Consider the following 18,337-nt stretch of genomic DNA (forward strand, 5'->3'; position numbering starts at 1 on the left):
TGCATAATTGAACAAAGTCTAAGCATTTCATTAGTGGAGTTAAGCTTGCCAACTCCTTAGATGCCACTGTGTACAGTTGCCTCCACTTCCCCGTGGCTATTCAGTGCCTTCCAATAAAAGATCTGTGAAAGCAAGTAAATGAGAATTCTTTTTTTTTTTTATGTGATGGCGAGTGTTTTATTTTATTTATTTATTTTTTGAGACAGGGTCTCACTATGCAGTTCAGGCTGACCATCAATTCACTATATAGCCCAAGGTGGCCTCAAATTTGAAGCGATCCTCCTGTCTCAGAATCCCAAGTGCTGGAATTACAGGCATGAACAACTACACTGGGGAGGATTGCTTTTACCCTTGTATAATGTCCCCCTCTGCTTGCACACCTTTGCTACTTGGGAGACTGAGACAGCAGGATCACGGATTCTAGCCCAGCCCAAGCAATTTAGTAAGACCCTATTTCAAAATTAAAAATAAAAAAGACCAGAGATGAAGCTCAATGCAAGGCCTTGAGTTCAATCAGAAATATTAAAAGAAAACCAAACTGGAATTTTAGTAAGGAGAGCATCAAATCTCTAGAACAATTAATGCGTTATATTAAGAAGCTTAGTTTGGGGTGACTTGTGCAGTAATAACTTGGAAGAGTATCTGCTTTATTGTAAATGAGGATAACAGAGGGTGACTTCTTTAAAGTCAGTTAAAGTAAGGCTGGGGATGAAGTAGCTTAGTGATAAGAGCTTAGCTAGTGTGTAAGGCCCTAGGTCTGATCGTGTGTGATGTCCACTCTTGGGCACCATCAGGGCAGGGATGTGAAGAACCTGGCCTTGTGGGACTGTGAATGAGACTCCACCCGAGTCTAAGGCTATGAATATTGCACACAAAGATTCTTGACATCCTCGATCATACTCCTAAAAATGTCACCTATAGAAAATACGCAGAACACACTATGAGGCTGGCTACAGTGAGAGTGGAAGCAGATGTTTAAAAATCAGAAGACCGACTTCAGCTTGGCCAGATAGAAGGAGGTGATTTCTTCGGACTGAAAGTGAAGTAAGTCTGGCAAGCAAAACGATGCGGTGGAAAATGTGGGAGCCATCAGAGGATGAGCCTCCTGCCAACCAGTGGAAATGGCCAAAGTAACTGTCACTGATGGTTGGTGTGACAGTGATATAATTAAATGTTCTGTTACATTAAAGATGTTTCTGTTTTTTCTTACCAAAAAAAAGGGTACAAGATATTTAGGATTCTTGTTAAGCTTAGTGATTGTGGTAATAGGGTCTTGTGAATCAGTTTTTGGTTTGCATAATATTCACTCAGATCATTGCAGGAACAGTATTTCTTTGAACAAAAAGGTTGTGGTTTGAAAGTTGATTAGAAAATTCCCACAGATCATTACTAGAGAGGTTATAATCAAAAGCCCAAGTCTCTTCAGGAGTATCTTCAGCATATTTGCAGGGCTTTTATCATACTTTCAGTCCCATTTCTCTCATGGTTTTTGAAGAGCTTTTATGTTTTACCAACAATGATTCTATGACTGTATTGCTAAAACAAAAAAACTTTATCGGTGTTTGTGATAGAATTAATGGGTGGAGAACAATACAGTAAATAGCAGAATAATGTCTACATGCTTTATGAGACTTAAATATGAATCTTGGAACTGTTGTTAAGTATTTGCTATTGTTGCTCATTAGATGTGTTCCAAAGCCGAAGAGTGAGGTACTGCAAATTATCTCCATTATTTGGCGAAGGAAACCAGAATGCAACCTGAGTTCTGCCTTGCAGATGTGTAACATGAGAAGCTGGAGGAACTGAGGCAAAGAGGTGGGTTTCTTTTTTTGAGACAGATCTCACTATGTTTTTTGTACCAGGAATCAAACTCAGGACTTTCAGCTTGCCAGGCAGGCCCTTACCCCACTAAGCTATATCCCCAGCAGCAGAGAGGGGTTTAGTAGCACATACAAGGTCAGACATGTGGAGGTAAATTTTGAAACTAAATAATCTGACTCCGGAGCTCTCATTCCTAACCGCAATGTTACTCTTTATCACTGTACTCCTCCTGCCTGTGCTCTAAGAGTGGCACCCAATAAACCTAGATCTTGCTTATTTGACTTTTTCTATTAAAGTACATAATGAACAAATATGAACCAAAAACAAAAACTTTGCACAAAATAGAATAAAACTATGTATATGGTGTTTTCCTCTAGACAGCAAATGAGATTTCACTGCTGGAGCAATGGTTTGTTTGGACTCTAAACAGAGCCCTTTCCGTCACACCCAGAGCTGCTGGAAACGTTGCTGCCTCCCCGGCAGCCTGCCCTGCACTGCCCTCCCCCATTCACCACATACACAGCTGCACGCGGTGCTTCCCTGAGAAAAGCAGAACAGCAACCCCCAGACGCAGCACTTACCTTCTGAGCCTGGGGTATCCTGTTAGGAAGAATGATCTGTTGAGAGAAATGGGGACCCTGACTAACCCTACCTCCAGATGCAGGGCTAAGAATTTTAAAGACTAGATAGGAAGTTGTAGCTAACATAAGAGTAAAGAGACAGATTCTCAAAAAAAAAAAGCAAAGCTCCAAAAGCTGGGCCTGATGCCAACTATCTAAAGCCCCAGGACTTTGGAGGCTGAGGCAAGAAGATAATTTGACCCAGGAGCTTTAGACAAAACTGGGAAACATAGCAGGACTTCTCCTGAAAAATAAAACGAATCAAATAAAACAAGTCTACAATATTCTGAGAAGCATTTTTCTTTAGCTTAGTGTTGAATTTAATGGTAATTTTAGCCCAAATTGTTCGATTTTGGAATATTTGGTGCTGTACTCCTGAATGACAGAAAAGCTACTCCATGGTGCCTCACCCACATTGCCTCTCACTGTAGGAGACAGAGAGGTCAGGTGGGGCTCAGGAGAAGAAGCCAGGGGACCTTTGCAAGGCCAGGGTGCCCCTGATCCTGTCTGACACCCTCTGCCCTCTGGAGACCCCAGCTCACGGCTCCACCCTTTCGCCGAGGCCCCAGGCAGGGTGACAACAGCAGAGACAGCAGGCAGACAAGACAGCAGGTGTGTCACCAGGCCAGCACGGCAGCTGGGCCCAGGGCTGCTTTATTGAGACAGAACTGCTCCTGTAGGACTCAAGGCTGGCCTTTCCATGCTGCCTGCACAGCAGGGAGCAGGGCCGGGATCTAGAAGACTTCATGATTGAGGCAATCAGGAAAGACCTTGCTAAGGCAGCTTAAGGCAAAACGGCCAGGGCCAGAGCATCAGAGGGTGACAGAGACACCCCCAGCACCTTCAGTCACATGAGGCCTAGCGGAAGTAGTTGGGACAGTCGTGGGCAACCAGGTGCCAGCCTTGATCAAAGGCCTCCACCACAGCCGGCTCCAGGGGCCCTTCCTCCACAGCGGCCAGGTTCTCCTGCAGCTGCTTCACGCTGGACATGCCCAGGATGACCGCGTCCCCGTGGGTGCCCTGCAAGGGGAGAAGCCACACTCGAGCACGCTGCTGACGCAGAGGCCTCAGTCACATGCCCTCCTTCCACACGCAGGCTGAGACTGGGGATCCCTGTCATTTCCTGAAGCCTGGCTCTAATTCCACCGAGAAGCTCTGGTGCCCCCAAATGCTCCTAGCATTTGCCTCTCACAGCTGTGCCCCCGCTCTCATCCAGAGGCCTCAGCAGCTGGGGAAGCTGGGATGGTCACAGACTTTTCAGCCTTGGCCTGCAGGGTGCTGGCAATCACAGATGTGAAGTCGTTGCTCCTGCCTGCCCCTCATGTAAGCTCACTATGGAAGCCCTAGAAGGTTTGTGCCAGAGCAAGGGACAAGGGACACAGAAGGCGGGACAGAGGGGAAAGCCCCAGCTCCACACACAGGGCCGGGCGCTGTCCAGGTTACAAGCAATGCCATCTCAGAGCCAAACCCACATCATTTCCCACCACAGGCAGCCATGGGACCAGACAAGTGAAGGGGACCTCCCTAAACAGGGGCAGTGTAAGACACGGAACTTGCAACCTGCCTCTTCAGGAACTTCTCTAAGAAAACAACTGCCACCAAAACAGCTGGGCCACAGAGACATTGCGGAGGAAGAAGAGAAGTGACATCAGAAACAACCGAATAACTGTGGCCCTCTCTCCTGGTTTTACTAGTCCACCAATTCACACCACAAATATAAAGTCAGTGGGGACCCCAGGACCGGCCAGCTTACCTGCAGCTGGGAGTGGTGGTACATCCAACGCAGGGCGGCCGAGGTCATGCTGGGGGCGCTGGCGCCATAGGTGGCCTGCAGGGCCTTCTGCACCAGGGCGATGGCCTTAAACTGGTGCTCCTTCCAGTAGCTGAGCAGGGGAGGAGGGCGGCATGGGGGTCAGATCTGGAGGTGACTCAGTGGAGCCCAGTCAGGACCCAGCACAAGGGGCCAGGGTCCTCAAGTGGAAGGGCTCCACTGAAACTATCAGGACACACACGGATTTCAGGCTTCTCATCAGGGTGCTTTTTCACCCTGGGTTTTGGCAGGCATGTGGGCATGAATTCTGGTGTTTATATGGTCACCAGGCGAAGAGAACAGGATTCCCCAAATCAGGACCCTCAAGCACCAACAGCACCCCCGCTGTGTGACCACATTCACAGAAATGACCATGATAAGTCCTGGGCTACAGTCCAGCTCCTGTGGCCATCGCTGAGGAAAGCCCCTCTGCTGCCCTCACCTACCTATGGAGTGAAGGAAGGAAATCTCCCCTGGCAGTCACATAGAGGCCACAGGACATGAGGTTTCAGAGACTATGAAGGACCCTGATTCCCAGGGCTGAGGCCGGGGGCCCTGCACTGGGCAAAAAGCAACTGGTGACCCATGGTCCGGGCAGGAGGATAGGAAACCCCGGGGCAGGGAGAGCAACTCAGGGTCTAAAGCACAGGTTTGTGCACAAGGCCTCAGCAAACACTCGGTGCTCTGCTGCCTCCACGTTGGCTGTTTCTAGAAAACTGGCATTGGAGCCTCCAGTCTGAAGCGTGCTTTCCTCTCCCAGGGGAGAAACTGAAAGCAAACACGTCACAGTGTGTCCAGAACTTAGCCCTGACTTCTGTAAATAAGGAAATACTAGTTCTCCAACAGGCAACAGGCTATCTTGGTCGGGTAAACTAAGGAATGCCCAAACTTGAATACTTGAGTGAAACCACAGTAAATGCTGACACAAGAGAAAGCTGCAAGGCTTTTTAAAAATTCCCTATAAAAATGCAACTTGGAAAAGAGTTGCCATAAACCAATTTGATACATTTTTCAAAATCTAACATTGATTTTGTTTTTGTGTTCCTGGAGCTAGGTTAAACACAGGACCTCTGGCACACCAGGCAAGAGCCTATCACAAACACCACCCAGCCAAAAAATTTTCCAGTTTTTAAAAATTAAAAGAAAAATCCAGGGGCTCCAGGCCAAGGCCTATAATCCCAGTACTTGGCAGGGCTGAGCCAGAAAGACCCACTCAAGAGTTCAAGGTCAGCGTGGCTTTGTAAAGTGACCTTGTTTCCTGTCTCAAACAAAACCAAACAACAACACTGACTCCAACGGGGCTGTTCAATTATGAACCGAGACACTGATGTCAGCTCTTTGGTCAATATTGGAGTCTACAAGGTCAGCACCGAATCCCAGTTTCTCCCCAGTTCATAAGGTTGCAATGATGAGGACCCAATAAATGATCAGGCTTTGGAAACATCCAGAGGGGACAACAAGGAGGAAGGGAACTCTGCAAAGTTCATGGGAATCCAGGGACACAAGTGGAGCATGAGGGGAAAGGCGGCCCCAGGAAAACAGCCTCAAGGAATTCCACCCTCAAGCCTAGCTGACCCACACCCCTTCCCTCCCACTCAATCTCCCAAGCTCACCGATTCTTGTACATCTCAGACCATTTACACCCAAAGAAGCGGCTCACAGGCTGTTTCTCATCCTTATCCTCGAACTTGTACCTGCCAGTCAGCAGGCCACCTGCAAGAAGGTTGTGGTCACATCCTGTCCCACACCATCCCAAAGACTAGGAGCTCTGGAGAGGAGGAAGGGGAGCAAGCTGGGAGGGCTGTGGGATGCAGCCCAGACTCTTGCCACAGCTCTCCCTGCACCTAGGCCTGCAATGAGCATCCATGGAGGCAGGAATAGGCACACACACAGAACCAGGAATGCTGACCCAAACCAAAGGGAACTGTTCCCGGGATGCACATACCAGCCAAAGGGTTGAAGGCATAGAACCTCAATCCAAAGTGCCTCAGGCACGGGAAGAGCTCTTTTTCCACCTGCCTGGTGGTGGCATTGTACATGCCCTGCAGGGAGAAGGGTCAATTAGAAAGAGGGGATGCCTTAAGGAAGGTACCACAAAACTATTCCTTCAAAGCCTCAGCCTAGACCTAGGGCACAGGACTGTGACAATTAGGGTTTTGTTATGGCTGAGGTGTAGATGTCCCCCTAAAGCTCATGCAGTCATCCAGGAGGGTTTTCAGAGCTGGCTGGATCCAGAGTGTGTGATGCTGGGATAAAGGAGATGTGGTTTCTAAACAAAGTCCGCTGACCGGTTTCCCCACAGTTCTGGGTGTGGAGAATGGGAAGCCCCCAGCCCCAGGTGTGGGTGCTACCTCCCTAAGGCCGGCATCCTGGTGGGATACAAGAGCCAGAAAGGGCCGCAGTCCTCATGTGCGGCCTGCTTACTTTGCTGCTCGCTGCTTGGTTGCCTTCGGCCTTCTACACCAGGAACTGTTTACCCTCGGTGATGCCTCCCTGCCTTGGAGCCAGCCAGCTATCAACTGAAATCTCTTCCAACTGGCAACTTCAGTAAACTTTTCTTTCTTTAACGCTGGGTGTCAGTTATTTTGTCTCAGCAAACAGAAAGAGTAACTAAGACACAAGGGATGTCGTGTTTGTGGAGAAGGGCGCTTATTCTCAGGAAAAAGGCATCCATTCAATGAACATTCACATGCACCAACTATGGCTGGAAGCTGGATTCAGAGCCACAGCTAAAGCAGAAGGTTCCTGCTGTGCAAGGTTACAGCAAGAAGAATGGAAACAAGTGTAACTGCACAAACAGGCAACCTTAGTGCACTACTCAGTCTGTGACCAGGGCCTGGCACCAAGCACGTGTGTACAAATCTTGTTGAATGAAGGGTGAGAAAGGCCTAGAGTATGGCTGAGGTCTCACACACCCGAGGGCACTGGGGAGGGGCTTCCCAAGGACCAGCCACCTAAAGGAGACCTCAGCCCTTCCCCCAGGGACCCCACTGCAGCTTTTCAGGCTGAAGTGCAGAGTGGTGTGGAAGGAAGTCCGAGCTCATGCTCAGGCAGGAAGCCAGCAGGAGCCTGGAGCACAGACAGGGGAGCAGGGCCTCATGCTGAGGCTACCTGCGCATTACCCATAGGCTTTGAGGCGGGAGAGGCTGCTGGGTACGGACACAGGGCATTCCGAGGGGCAAAGGAGAGTAGGGATCAGCAGAGATATGGTACATAAAGCCACAAAGCACTGGCACCCGGGCAGCCCTCACCTGGTACACGGTGGGCAGGATCCAGCCCTTCTGCTTGCACAAGGTACAGATCTCAGCTACCTCCCAGGAAGAATAGTTGGAGAGGCCAAGCTCCACAAACTTGCCCTGCAGGGGAGAGGCAAGGTGAGAGCCAGCTGAGCCCTGGACTCAGGCAGGGGAGATGGGGCGAGGACCCTGTGTGGGGTCACCCCAGCTCTGCTTTGGATGCTGGTGCCTCCTGTGCTCTGGCAGTGTCAGCATGAGAGCAGGTGGACACCACACCCTCCTCACCTCCCCCTCACCTCCTGGTGCAGCTGGTGGCAGGCCCGCAGTGTCTCCTCTATGGGGGTCTCATGGTCAGGCAGGTGCAGATAGAAGAGGTCCACTCGGGGACATTTCAGCCGCTTCAGTGATGTCTCCAGCTGAGACCGTAAACTGTCAGGCTTCAGTGAATTCTCACCTACTGGGTTGGCCTTTGTGGCAATTTTCACTGAGGGGACAGAAACACAAGTTCAGGCCAGCTGTCCACACATCAGATGTCGGGGCTAAGCAATGGATAAAGTACAGTCTGGCTTCAAATCCCAGCTCTGCCCTTGCTAGCTCTTTGGCCGTGACTAAGTTACGTACTATCAGAGACTCAGTCCTCCTACTGGAAAGTTGGAGAGAAAATGATCACATTTTACAGGGCAAGCCTGGAGGACTGGTCGGAACTTGGGTAAGCAAGGTCGGCATGAGCTGGTGATGTCCACGGTGTGCTGAGGACATACGAGGCTGTGGCAGACCTGGTGCTAGCGCTGGCAGAGGGAGCAGCTCTCATCTTGCAAAGATTCAGAGTCATAATGGAGAGGCAGGGAAAGGCTCAAGGTGTGGGGGAGCCTAGGCACAGTGAGATGAGGCCTGCTGGGAGTCAGGAAGGCTCTGCTTAGAGTCTTAGTTTGAAAACAAAGAAACAACAACAAAAAGAACCTGGCATCACAGCTGGACTCTTGGGGCAAAACCTGGAGTCAAGATGTGAAAAGCCGGAAGTCACTGCAGCGAGTGAGGCACAGGACAAAGCCCAGGAGAGCCAAGCCAGTTAGTCCATGTTAGTCTGTTAGTCCATGGAGCAGAGCAGCAGGGGAAAGGGGTACACGCCACAGGACCCCGAGTGCACCCGTGCAGTCTTCCTTCAGAGGGCCCTGGGAGCCCCTGATGCTCTGAAGACGTGAACTCCAAGGTCAGCGGCTAGTTTTGAAGGAGGACTGCAAATGTGCCAGGGATGAAGGGCTGGTCTAGAACAGGAAGAGCAGTGAGGAGACTGAAGAGGGACCAGGATAGAGAGGCCTGTCGTGGGCCTCTGTGCAGATTTCTCCCAGGAAATGGGGCCAGCTCTGGGCCGTCTATGGGAGTCCAGACTGTCCTGCCCGCCCTGTTAGGAATCCTAGTTGGTTAAAAACTGTATTGTATCTCTCACTTTGGAGAGCCAAAGTACAAACAAAGAGAATAATGAAGATGGATAGAAGGAGACAAGGTGGTGGATTTGGTGCAACAGGATAAGAAACCAAGGGAACAAGCACAGGGCTGGGGAGGAGGGGAGGGGAAACAGGTACAATAGAGCCACACCATGCTCAGGAGCCTGTGACCTCACTGATGCACACTGTGTGCCATAATATGAGCCAAGAGCAATGACAGGAGCAAGAAGGAAAACTGGGACCTGGAACTAGAGGACAAGGAGGGAGGGAAAGGGAAAGGGAGGGAACGTAAAAAAAGAAACAGGCTGGACTATGTGGCTATACCAACTTCACAAGGTGATCATAAACCCTGTGCACTGCAAACAAAGGCTAATAAAAGCAAACAGTGAGAGGACGGTCTTCTTCCCACTTTGCACCCTGGGAAAGTCACTTGGGCCTGGAAGGTCACTTGGGTGGGCAGCAGGCAGTCCAGGCAGCCTCTGAGACCCGGGAGAGGGTGGACTCAAGAAAACACCCATCAGCAACTTTTCCATCCACCACTTCAGATCTGAGGTCTGTGGAGCAGGCCAGCTGGTCCTGGCCTCAGAGACACAGGGGAAGAAAGACTTAGAGACAATGAAAAGGAGAATAAGGCCAGAGGCAGCCAGGTGCTTGACAAGGGCTCAGCACTGAGTGCACTCACTTCCTCCTGTTCCAAATCTCAAGCTGTGAATCAAGGAGCAGGGTGGGTAGGGGAGGATGAGGAGCTGGGCAGAGAGAGCAGAGGCACAGGAGGCCTTTAACAGCAACGTGGGTTAGACCATGTGCCAACTTTTTGGTTGATATTATGTAAGGTAGGATAAAATGCATTCTTTTAACCAATAGAAGTTTATTTTTGTAAGCATAGTTATGTTGAATTAAAGCAAAAAAACCCAACCACAACAACAAAAAGAATAAAGTGGGAGGTCATATACGGTGGGGCATGCCTGTAAATGCAGCACTGAGCTGGCTGAGGCAGGAGGATCACTGCAAGTTCAAGGCCAGCCTGAGCTACACAGTGAAATCTTTTGTAAAAGAAAAAAAAAGAACAAAGTGAAAACAGTTGGGCCTGGTCATTGCACACACACAAACACACAACCCCAGCACTCCGGGAGGCCAAGGCAAGAGGATCACAAATTCCAGCCCAGCCTGGGCAATTTACAGACACTCTGTCCTGAAATGAAAAATAAAAATGACTAGGGATGTAGCTCAGGGTGAAGGCACGGACTGCAAAAAAAAAGTAGGGGCCAGTGTAAAAAAAATATGGCAAATACACACAGTAGCATACATACATGTATAGAAATATAGAGTAGTAAATCCCATTCGTTTGTGCAATTAAATGGGGAAAGAATAATAATAAAATAGAAGAACAAAGTCCCTGCTCAATATGGTGGAATACACCTCTAGTCCCCAGCCCCTGGGAAGGCTCACACAGGAGGAGCCCTTGAGCTATACTTTAGGACCCTGTTTCTAAAGAAAAAGTGACAGCTAAGACTTCTCAGCAGGCTAACATGCCTCCAAGCCCTTTAAATAGCAGGAGACCAGTGAGTGACCTCCACCAGCCCATACCCATCTTCCTGGAGGCTACACAGGTCCCCTCCAACCCCCAGGCTTTACCAGATCTCACTGGCTTAGCACACCCATGCCACTGTCCACAGTGCGCTCTCTCCCTCATTCCCCCAGCAAAGTCTACCCCATCTTTAGAGATCCCCCTGGGAGGTGCCCTCTTCCATGGCTGGCCGAGGAGTGCACCCCTGGAACCCCAACAATCTCTAGAACCTCAGCTTCCAGGAGAGAGGTTCACGTGAATTTCTCTGCCACAGCGTCAGACAGAGCCTGGCACAGGGACCCTCAGCTGCAACAACCCCAGTGTAGCTGGAGACACTGCCAGGTCCCAGATGCGGGGTAGCTTGCTAGGAGCAGAGACCTGGGCCCAGAGCAAGGCTGGCAGGAGCAACTGAGCACACAGGTCTCCCCCAGGGTCCAAAGTCACAACAGGGGCTGTGTCAGGGAAGGATGTCAAGGCCATAAGGAAAGGATTAAGGCAGATCAGGCCAGGTGTGGCAGGTGAGGGGCCAAGCAAGGAGGGAGAAGAAGGGAGGGGCTGCCAGACACCAGCTTCAGAAGTTCTGAGAGCCCCCAGGGGGGGGACAGCAGGATGGTTCCACCTAGACCAGCCTTGAGCATCACTGTGGGAGGACCCTGTGCATCTTCCCGGAAGAGAAAGGAGTTGGGGGGGGGGGGACTCAAAAACAAAACCAAACAAACTCTTCAGGTGTCTGCTGCCTGGGGCTCACAGAGCCCTGGGGTGGGCAGGGGAGGTCAGATTTCCAGGAGAAGGATGGAGGCTACTGTGCTGGGCAGAGGTCAGCTCTGCACTGTAAGGGTCTAAGAGGAACATGGTGGCCTTTACCTTTGGAGTCTGGGGCGCCCAGCCCGAGCCCCAGGCCGCCCAGGATGGTCTCGGAGTTGCCATCGCTGTAGATGAAGGCCGTGTCTATCTCGGTGTGGCCGCGCTCCAGGAAGACGCGAACCGACGCGGCGCTGGAGGACGCGTCCATGCGGCGCCCCATCTCCATGGCGCCCAGCACCGTGGCGGGCCGGACCCGAGACTTCAGAGAGGTCATGACGGCAGCAGAAGCAGCGGCGGGGACAGGAGACAGACGGCACAATAGTGACCCACAGGAGTTCCCTACTGCGCTGGGAATAGTGCGCGGGCTCCCTTAAAAAGGGGAGGCCCCGCCCACTAGAAGGGCGTTTGCTGAGGGGAGCCCTGTAGGGAAGCAGGAAGAGATAGTGCAGGGGTCTGGGCCAGAAGGGGACAGCAGGGCTAGAGGGCTGGAGTGTGCCAGGGAGGGAGTGCAGTGCATGCACGCGGAGCTGGTGCCAGGTGCCTGGCGGCCACCTGGCGGTCAACGCGTAATCTGGGCCTTGGTTCCAGGTCCAGATGGGTGAGCTCTGTCCGAGGGCTGTGAAGGAACCAGAAGCCTTAGGGCTGGCACTCCTTGGGGCTCCCTGACCTCCTTCTCAGCCTTGCCCCTGAGCTGTCCTGAGTCAGGACAGTCTGTCTCCTGCTGGAGAAATCAGCACATGGGTGACCCTCTGGCTGCCTGGCCACCATGCACTCTCAGAGCTGAGGCTTGCAAAGAAAGCTTTCAGCACAGGCAATACTTGAAAATAGTATTTAGGCAGAAGGAAACTTGGACTTACCCACGTGAAAAATGAAGTCTGCTGGATACAGACAGTGTGTGCATGTAGTGCATAAACATTTTTTCTCATTTTTTTTAACTCTTAAAACTGTTAGGGTTGCAAGTGAATTACAGTGCTGGCAGAGGGCTTGCCTGGCATGGGTGAGGCCCGGTTCCATGCCAGCAATACCTACCCTTGACAAAAACCTGATAACTTTGTCCTTAAAAGTTAATCACACACCTATCATCATGACTCAGCAATCTCAGTCCTAGGTATTTACTCAAGGGAAGGGAGACCTATGTGCACTAAAACCTGTACCTGTTGTTTTTTTTTTTTTTTTTCATTTTGGGCTCTTTTTGAGGCCGGGTTTAGTTAGGTATTCCACGGTGGTTTTGAGTTCACTATGCAGCCAAAACCTGCCTCAAACTCACAGAGATCCTTCTGCTTCAGCTCTGCAGTGCTGGGACACAAGTTTTGATAGTTGTTTCCTTTCCCTCTAAGTGACTGAACATGGAAAAAGCCAACTGTCCCTTCAGTGCAGAACGCACGAATAAGTGAGCTAGTGATCAGCACAACAACACAGATGAATGGAAGAGGCCACCCAGTGCATGGGGTCATTTCCTTGACATTCCTGCAGAGAGCACCAGAGAAACAGGAGACCAGCTGCTCCAGGGGCTGCTGCTAGGCTGAGGGTAGGATCCTGGAGGGGTGTACAGTGGAGGTGTTCTACATGGTGGTCCTGAGGTGATTACTTAGCTGCTTCTAAATATCCAAACCCCGAGAACTGTGCAGGTCTGTCTACAGGGTGCAGTCATGAATGGGCTCCAAGGGCAGGCACTGGAACAGGAAGTTCAAAGCTCAGGAGTGAGCAAAGGCCAAGGGCTCCACTTAGCTGTGTCATTAATGCACAGACCTGTGATTCCTTCCAGAGGCCCTGAAAGGAGAGCTGGCTTCCTGCTTGCTGCTGGGACCACTTTCAGTGCTTCTTATTTGATGCTCCTTTGACATGTCCCTATTTGCCTGAAAGCTTGGCCCAGATCATAGACCGTGGTACCTCGGCTCATGAATGGAATTCTTTCAGGATTTAGGCAAAAGATGACACGCCAAATGGAAAGAATTCAGTTCGTCAACCAAGGTATGAAACAAGGTAATAGAATTTCAAGACACAGGATGAATGTCCTGCTCTGAGGTTTTCTAATGTTGGGCTTTTAGGACTGGAGGCTTTAAGCCAGTAGTTTTCTATACATGAATTATAAAATATTTTTAAGAGGTGTCACCGTAGTAGCACATAAAGATTACCTGAAGAACAGGGCCTGGAGGTGTGTGTCGGCCCTTCCAGCTATTCCCTGGGCTGGGGCAGGAAGACTGCTTGGGCTCACAGGTTGAGAACAGTCTGGCTATATAGTCAGAAATCTTTCTAAGAAATAAATTACTTGAGGGATAGAGTTTGCCTTTTCTCCACGGATTTATTCATTTGTTTCTTAGTTTCGCGATGCTGGGGTGGATGCCTGAGCTCCACATGCTAGGCAAGTCTGAGTCGTCTCAGGCCTATGGCTTGAATTTCGGCCTCATGCAGAGCTATCCAGTTTTGTTTTTCTGTCCCAAGTCACATAGCATGAGGACTTTCCTCACAGGGAAGCCGTTATAAGAATGTGCTACTTAGCTCTCCTTAGCAAATGTGTGAGCATCTATCTGTGGATACTTTGTCTAGCGAAATCATTTAGGAAAATGTTTTTGTGGTACAGGGTTGTTAACCCTTCATGGCTCTATCCCTGACCTACCTCCCCAGTCCCCTGCCTCCCTTCAATTTGGAGACAGCATCTTGCTGAGTTGCCCTGGTGGGACTCAAATTTGCAATCCTCCTGCCTCGGCCACCCTCACTGCTAGGATTTCAAGTGTACACCTCTGTGCCTGGGTACCTAGGGGAATTCTAAAACCATGTAAAAGGAAGATGATGCATGTTGTCTACCTTGCCGCATGAAAACACTTGGAATTTCATCTTTTCAGGCTCAATACTGAAAGGCAGACACTGACAAAAGAGCAAGTAGGAGTGGGGACAACTCCACCTCCAGCTCAGGGCAGATGCAGCAAGTGCAGGTGTCACCTTGTACTTTGGCTTCTGTAGCCCACAGTGCTTTTCTGGCCACTGCTAACTCTGTCACCTCTACACAGGGATGTTACAGAGAAATAGCATCGTGCTAGTCCTTCAGGGAAGAGGGTTTGTGTTTTGGCTTTTCCTCTACACTGTGTGGTTTTACTCTAATTCCTTGATTCCTGCAGCCTTTGGGGTACAGATGAGTTCTCCTGAATGCTCTTTAGTAAGTGTATGGACACAAGTCCAAGGGGACCATGAGTGTATCTCACCAGCGTGTGAAAGCATTCACACTGGGGCTGGGGATTTAGCTCAGTGGCATAAGCGCCTGCCTTGCAAACAGGCAGTTGTGAGTTCGATCCCTGGTACCAATAAAAACGAAAAAGATCAAACAAACAAACAAACAAAAAACAAAAACAAAAAGCATTTGCACTTTACTGAGAAAAAATTCTAAAGGCCCATTTCAGTAATGCAGCCCAATAAGGAGTAGCTGTTACTCTGCAGACAGGATCCTCAACCGTTCTCACAGTGACGTCAGTCTCAGGGCAGGAGCACTCTTCATCCACAAGCCAGAGCAACGGGACCTTAACATGAAGACAAGCTCGGCACAGGCTTAACCCCAGCTACCCCGTAGCTGAGGCAGAGAGATCAAAAATTGAAGGCCAGCACTGGCCGCTGAGACCCTAACTCAGTAGGAATGCAAAGGGTTAGGGTTAGGGTTAGGGTTAGGCCGGAGATGCAGCTCCGTGTCCTGCTTTCATTCTCCAGCACTGCGAAACAAACAAACAAGCAGAGACCTTCTGGAGAGAACACTCTTTTCTCCACTGTGGCTGTCATAAGCCAAAACTACTTTCTCAGGTTCTCTGACGCTATTTCCTTCCCTGAGCGAGGGTGTCTATTGGCACAGAAGCGCACTTATTTTAATGAGATTCACCAGTCAAAGACATAATCAGAGACTCCAACTTGGGAGGCGAAGATGCCCAGTAAATCACTAATGAAGCGCTGATCCAAGTGAGCAATCTAGTGTTTAAATCCTGTGTTACAAAAGCGAAGACTGAGCACTGTCACTTGTGAAGAAAGTTGAAAACAGACATGTAACCTATTAACAGGAATTCTTAGTATTTACCATCTGTCCCCAATGATGTATCCAGCCATATGAGAGGCAATGTCTGCACTGCATGGGCTTCATGGATTTCATTAGTTTTTTCTTCTTTCTTTCTATCTTTATTTCTTCCTATTTCTTTTTAGGTGGTGCTGGCCATGGAACCTAAGCCCTGGCATAGACTGCTCTTCCACTGAGTTATAAGCCCAATGTAAATCTTGACATAAATGTTTGTAAAGATAAAGATTCAATTTGTAGAATGCAGAAGGCTCATTTTCTTTTCTTTTTTTTTTTTTTTGTCTTTTTCCTTTTTATCGGTACCGGGGATCGAACTCACGACTGCCTGCTTGCAAGGCAAGCACTTGTGCTCCTGAGCTAAGTCCCCAGCCCTCATTTTCTTTTTTGTCTTTTTCGTTTTTACTGGTACCAGGAGAAGGCTCATTTTCATAGCACCTAACTTTTTATTCTTACATAGTATGATCAAAATATATGATGAATATGCAAATTTACAAAATTATTACAGTAAAACACACTGCCACTATTCCCATCACTTCTAACACCCTTTCAAATCATCTAGCCAGTGTCTGCAGGAGTTCTTGAAATCCTCTTTCACATTTGCCTGTGCAAGGTGTGATAAAAGGCACAGTGAACGCTGCTGCTTCATAGAACTGTGTTAAAACATCGCACTGTGTCCTCTTCAGCCTTATTTACTGCGTGACTGGCACTGTGTGACTTCTTTCTCTTCCCAAAGTTAGAATAACCATGAAAAGGAAACATTTTGAATAGACTCAGGACATCAAAACAGCCATAACAATTCAACTACAGACTCTCCCAAAATATGACTCCCAAAAGTCGGGCGAGATGGCTCAAGCCTGTAATCCCAGCACTCAGGAGGCTGAGGCAGGAGGATCGTTGCCAGTTCCACACCAGCCTGGGCTACAAAGTGAGCTCAAGGCCAGCATGAACTGAATAGGGACACCCTGTGTCAGAAGACGGAAAAAAAAAAAAAAGAAGACTCCCAGGACTGCTTGGGGAAGTGGAAAGAAGCCAGGTGTGGCGGTGCACAGCTGGAATCCCCGCATCCAGGAGGCTGAAGCACAAGGATCACCCCGATAAGTTCCAGGTCAGCCTAGGCTACATAAATAAGTTCAAGACCAGCCTGCACCACATAGTAAGAGCGTATCTCAAACAAAAAACAAAAAAGTGGAAAGAATGGTGAGATACTGCATTTGAAGGCAGGCAAGAATATTGTGAGGGTGATTAACAGCAATGTTATCTTGTACTGTAACTAATGTTTTTCATTTAATCATTCACTATGTGTTGCAATCACACTTCTCAGATGAGCCCTTTAGCTAAAGTGAATTTGTTCACTTTAACCCTAAGTTTTCTTATTTGCATCAGCTGAGAAAATCAGTGATGTCATCATACTGGTATCAATAACAGAAATACTTAAATATATACAATATTATACGAGTTTTATATTAATATCAGGAACTTCAAGTGGAAAATCAGTGAATTCCAGTAACAATCAAATGTTTCCTCTAGCCAATTCATGGAACCCAAGCAGAAGTTTAGGCGAGGAAGAATGACACAGGCCTATAATCCCTGTACTCTGGGAGGCCGAGTCAGGAAGATCAACAAGCAGAAACACACTCTGGACAACTTAGCATACTAATGAGATCCTGTCTCAAAAAGAAAGAAGTTTTAAAAAGGCTGAGGATGTAGGTCCATGCAAAGACCCTGGATACTATCCCCAGTACTGAAAGACAAAATCAAAGTAGAGATATTGGAAGTTCCTTTCGAACTTAGGACCTGTGCTTGCCAGATATGTGGTTGTGCTGCTGAGTTGTATCCCTGGCCCCCGCCTGTTTTTAGACAGGATCTCTCTCTCTGTGTAGTTCAGGTTAGTCTTGAACTCACTATGCAGCCTAGGCTTGCTTGGAACTTGCAACAATCCTCCTGCTTCAACCTCTTGAAAGCTGTGATTATAGGCATGCATCGCCAGACCCAACTCCCTGGATTGCAATTCCCATTGATGTGACTTGAAACTCTTCTCTAAAATCTGTGGTCACTACATGTCCACTTCCATTGTATCGATTTCTGTGTATCCTTTGGCCAATAGTGCACTGTCCTCAATATTGTACATTGATGCTACCTTTGGAAATCAGGAAATATGAGTCATCTATATCTTTGTACTGTTGCAAGGCTGCATCCTTGCGCTGTTCTGGGCAGTTTAAATTTCCGTAGGAAGCCTGAACTACAGTGAGACCCTGTCTCAAAAGGACCAAACAAACAAAATTTCTGTATGACTTCTAGGATCAGTTGGTCAAATTCTGTTTAGAAAGGTCGTCATCAGGTCAAAAGCTGATAATTCCAGTTATTTGGGAGATTAAAGCAGAAGGAATTCAAGTTCGGGCCCAGCCTGGGCAACTTAGGGAGATTCTGTCTGAAAACAAAAAGAGCCAGGATTACACATTGAGCAACTCATTTTGGGGTGGCTGGTGGAGCCCTGACAGACACAACATCTAACTGGATGGCGCATCTGCTGTGCTGTACATGAAGACAAAGGAAGGTAAAACTCACATAAAGCCAGGGCTGGGTGTCAGCACTCAAAAATAAAAAAGAAACTCTAGCTCTCGGAAGGCCCAGGAAATGGGGATCCTGGCTGCCCGCACCTCCAGCCCCATCAGAACGAGGCCTGGGTCAAAGATGAGAAACTTGCACATCATAGGCAAGCACTTTAGCTAAGAAAAGAGCAAAGCCACTGAGATTGAGAAACACTCAGAAAATGTCCCGCAATCTGGGTGTGGTGGTGCACCACTGTAGGCCCAGATACCTGGGGGGCTCGTCCGGGAGGATCACTGGGGGGCAAAGGGTTTGAGGCCAGCCTGGGTAAAACAGCAAGACCTTGTCTCCAAAATGAGGAAAAGAACGAAAGAGAGAGAGAGAGAGAGAGAGAGAGAGAAGGAAGGAAGGAAAGAAAGAAAGCAAAAAAGACAAGGAA

At 48.9% G+C, this 18,337-nt stretch overlaps 1 protein-coding gene and 1 long non-coding RNA gene across 2 annotated transcripts; one reads left to right on the plus strand and one right to left on the minus strand.

Moving 5' to 3' along the window:
- Positions 1–3,049: 3,049 nt before the first annotated feature.
- LOC100733605 (aflatoxin B1 aldehyde reductase member 3-like) lies at positions 3,050–11,689 on the minus strand. Its single transcript, XM_013153977.3, has 7 exons — positions 11,364–11,689; positions 7,784–7,971; positions 7,503–7,607; positions 6,197–6,293; positions 5,865–5,964; positions 4,195–4,324; positions 3,050–3,461 (listed from the first exon to the last, which is right to left on the minus strand). Exons 1-7 carry the CDS (start codon positions 11,575–11,577, stop codon positions 3,300–3,302), a joined length of 996 nt encoding a protein of 331 aa, XP_013009431.2. The 5' UTR covers positions 11,578–11,689; the 3' UTR covers positions 3,050–3,299.
- Positions 11,690–12,444: 755 nt separating this feature from the next.
- On the plus strand, positions 12,445–15,898 carry LOC134472934 (uncharacterized). Its single transcript, XR_010042968.1, has 3 exons — positions 12,445–12,831; positions 13,069–13,274; positions 15,480–15,898. It is a non-coding gene; the product is annotated as an uncharacterized LOC134472934 (long non-coding RNA).
- Positions 15,899–18,337: the final 2,439 nt, after the last annotated feature.

Source organism: Cavia porcellus, unplaced genomic scaffold, assembly GCF_034190915.1.
Source record: "Cavia porcellus strain 051 isolate PalLab524CR breed Dunkin Hartley unplaced genomic scaffold, mCavPor4.1 scaffold_25, whole genome shotgun sequence".
NCBI classification, from domain to species: domain Eukaryota; kingdom Metazoa; phylum Chordata; class Mammalia; order Rodentia; family Caviidae; genus Cavia; species Cavia porcellus.

What these genes read in the sequence shown, in the direction of transcription:
- LOC100733605 (XM_013153977.3), bottom strand. Translation starts at nt 11,577, where the DNA reads ATGACCTCTCTGAAGTCTCGGGTCCGGCCCGCCACGGTGCTGGGCGCC. An exon ending in GCCACCAGCTGCACCAGGAG is followed by an intron (nt 7,608 to 7,783) that starts GTGAGGGGGAGG and finishes TCTCCCCTGCAG; the next exon opens with GGCAAGTTTGTGGAGCTTGG. An exon ending in TCCTGCCCACCGTGTACCAG is followed by an intron (nt 6,294 to 7,502) that starts GTGAGGGCTGCC and finishes TTCTCCCTGCAG; the next exon opens with GGCATGTACAATGCCACCAC.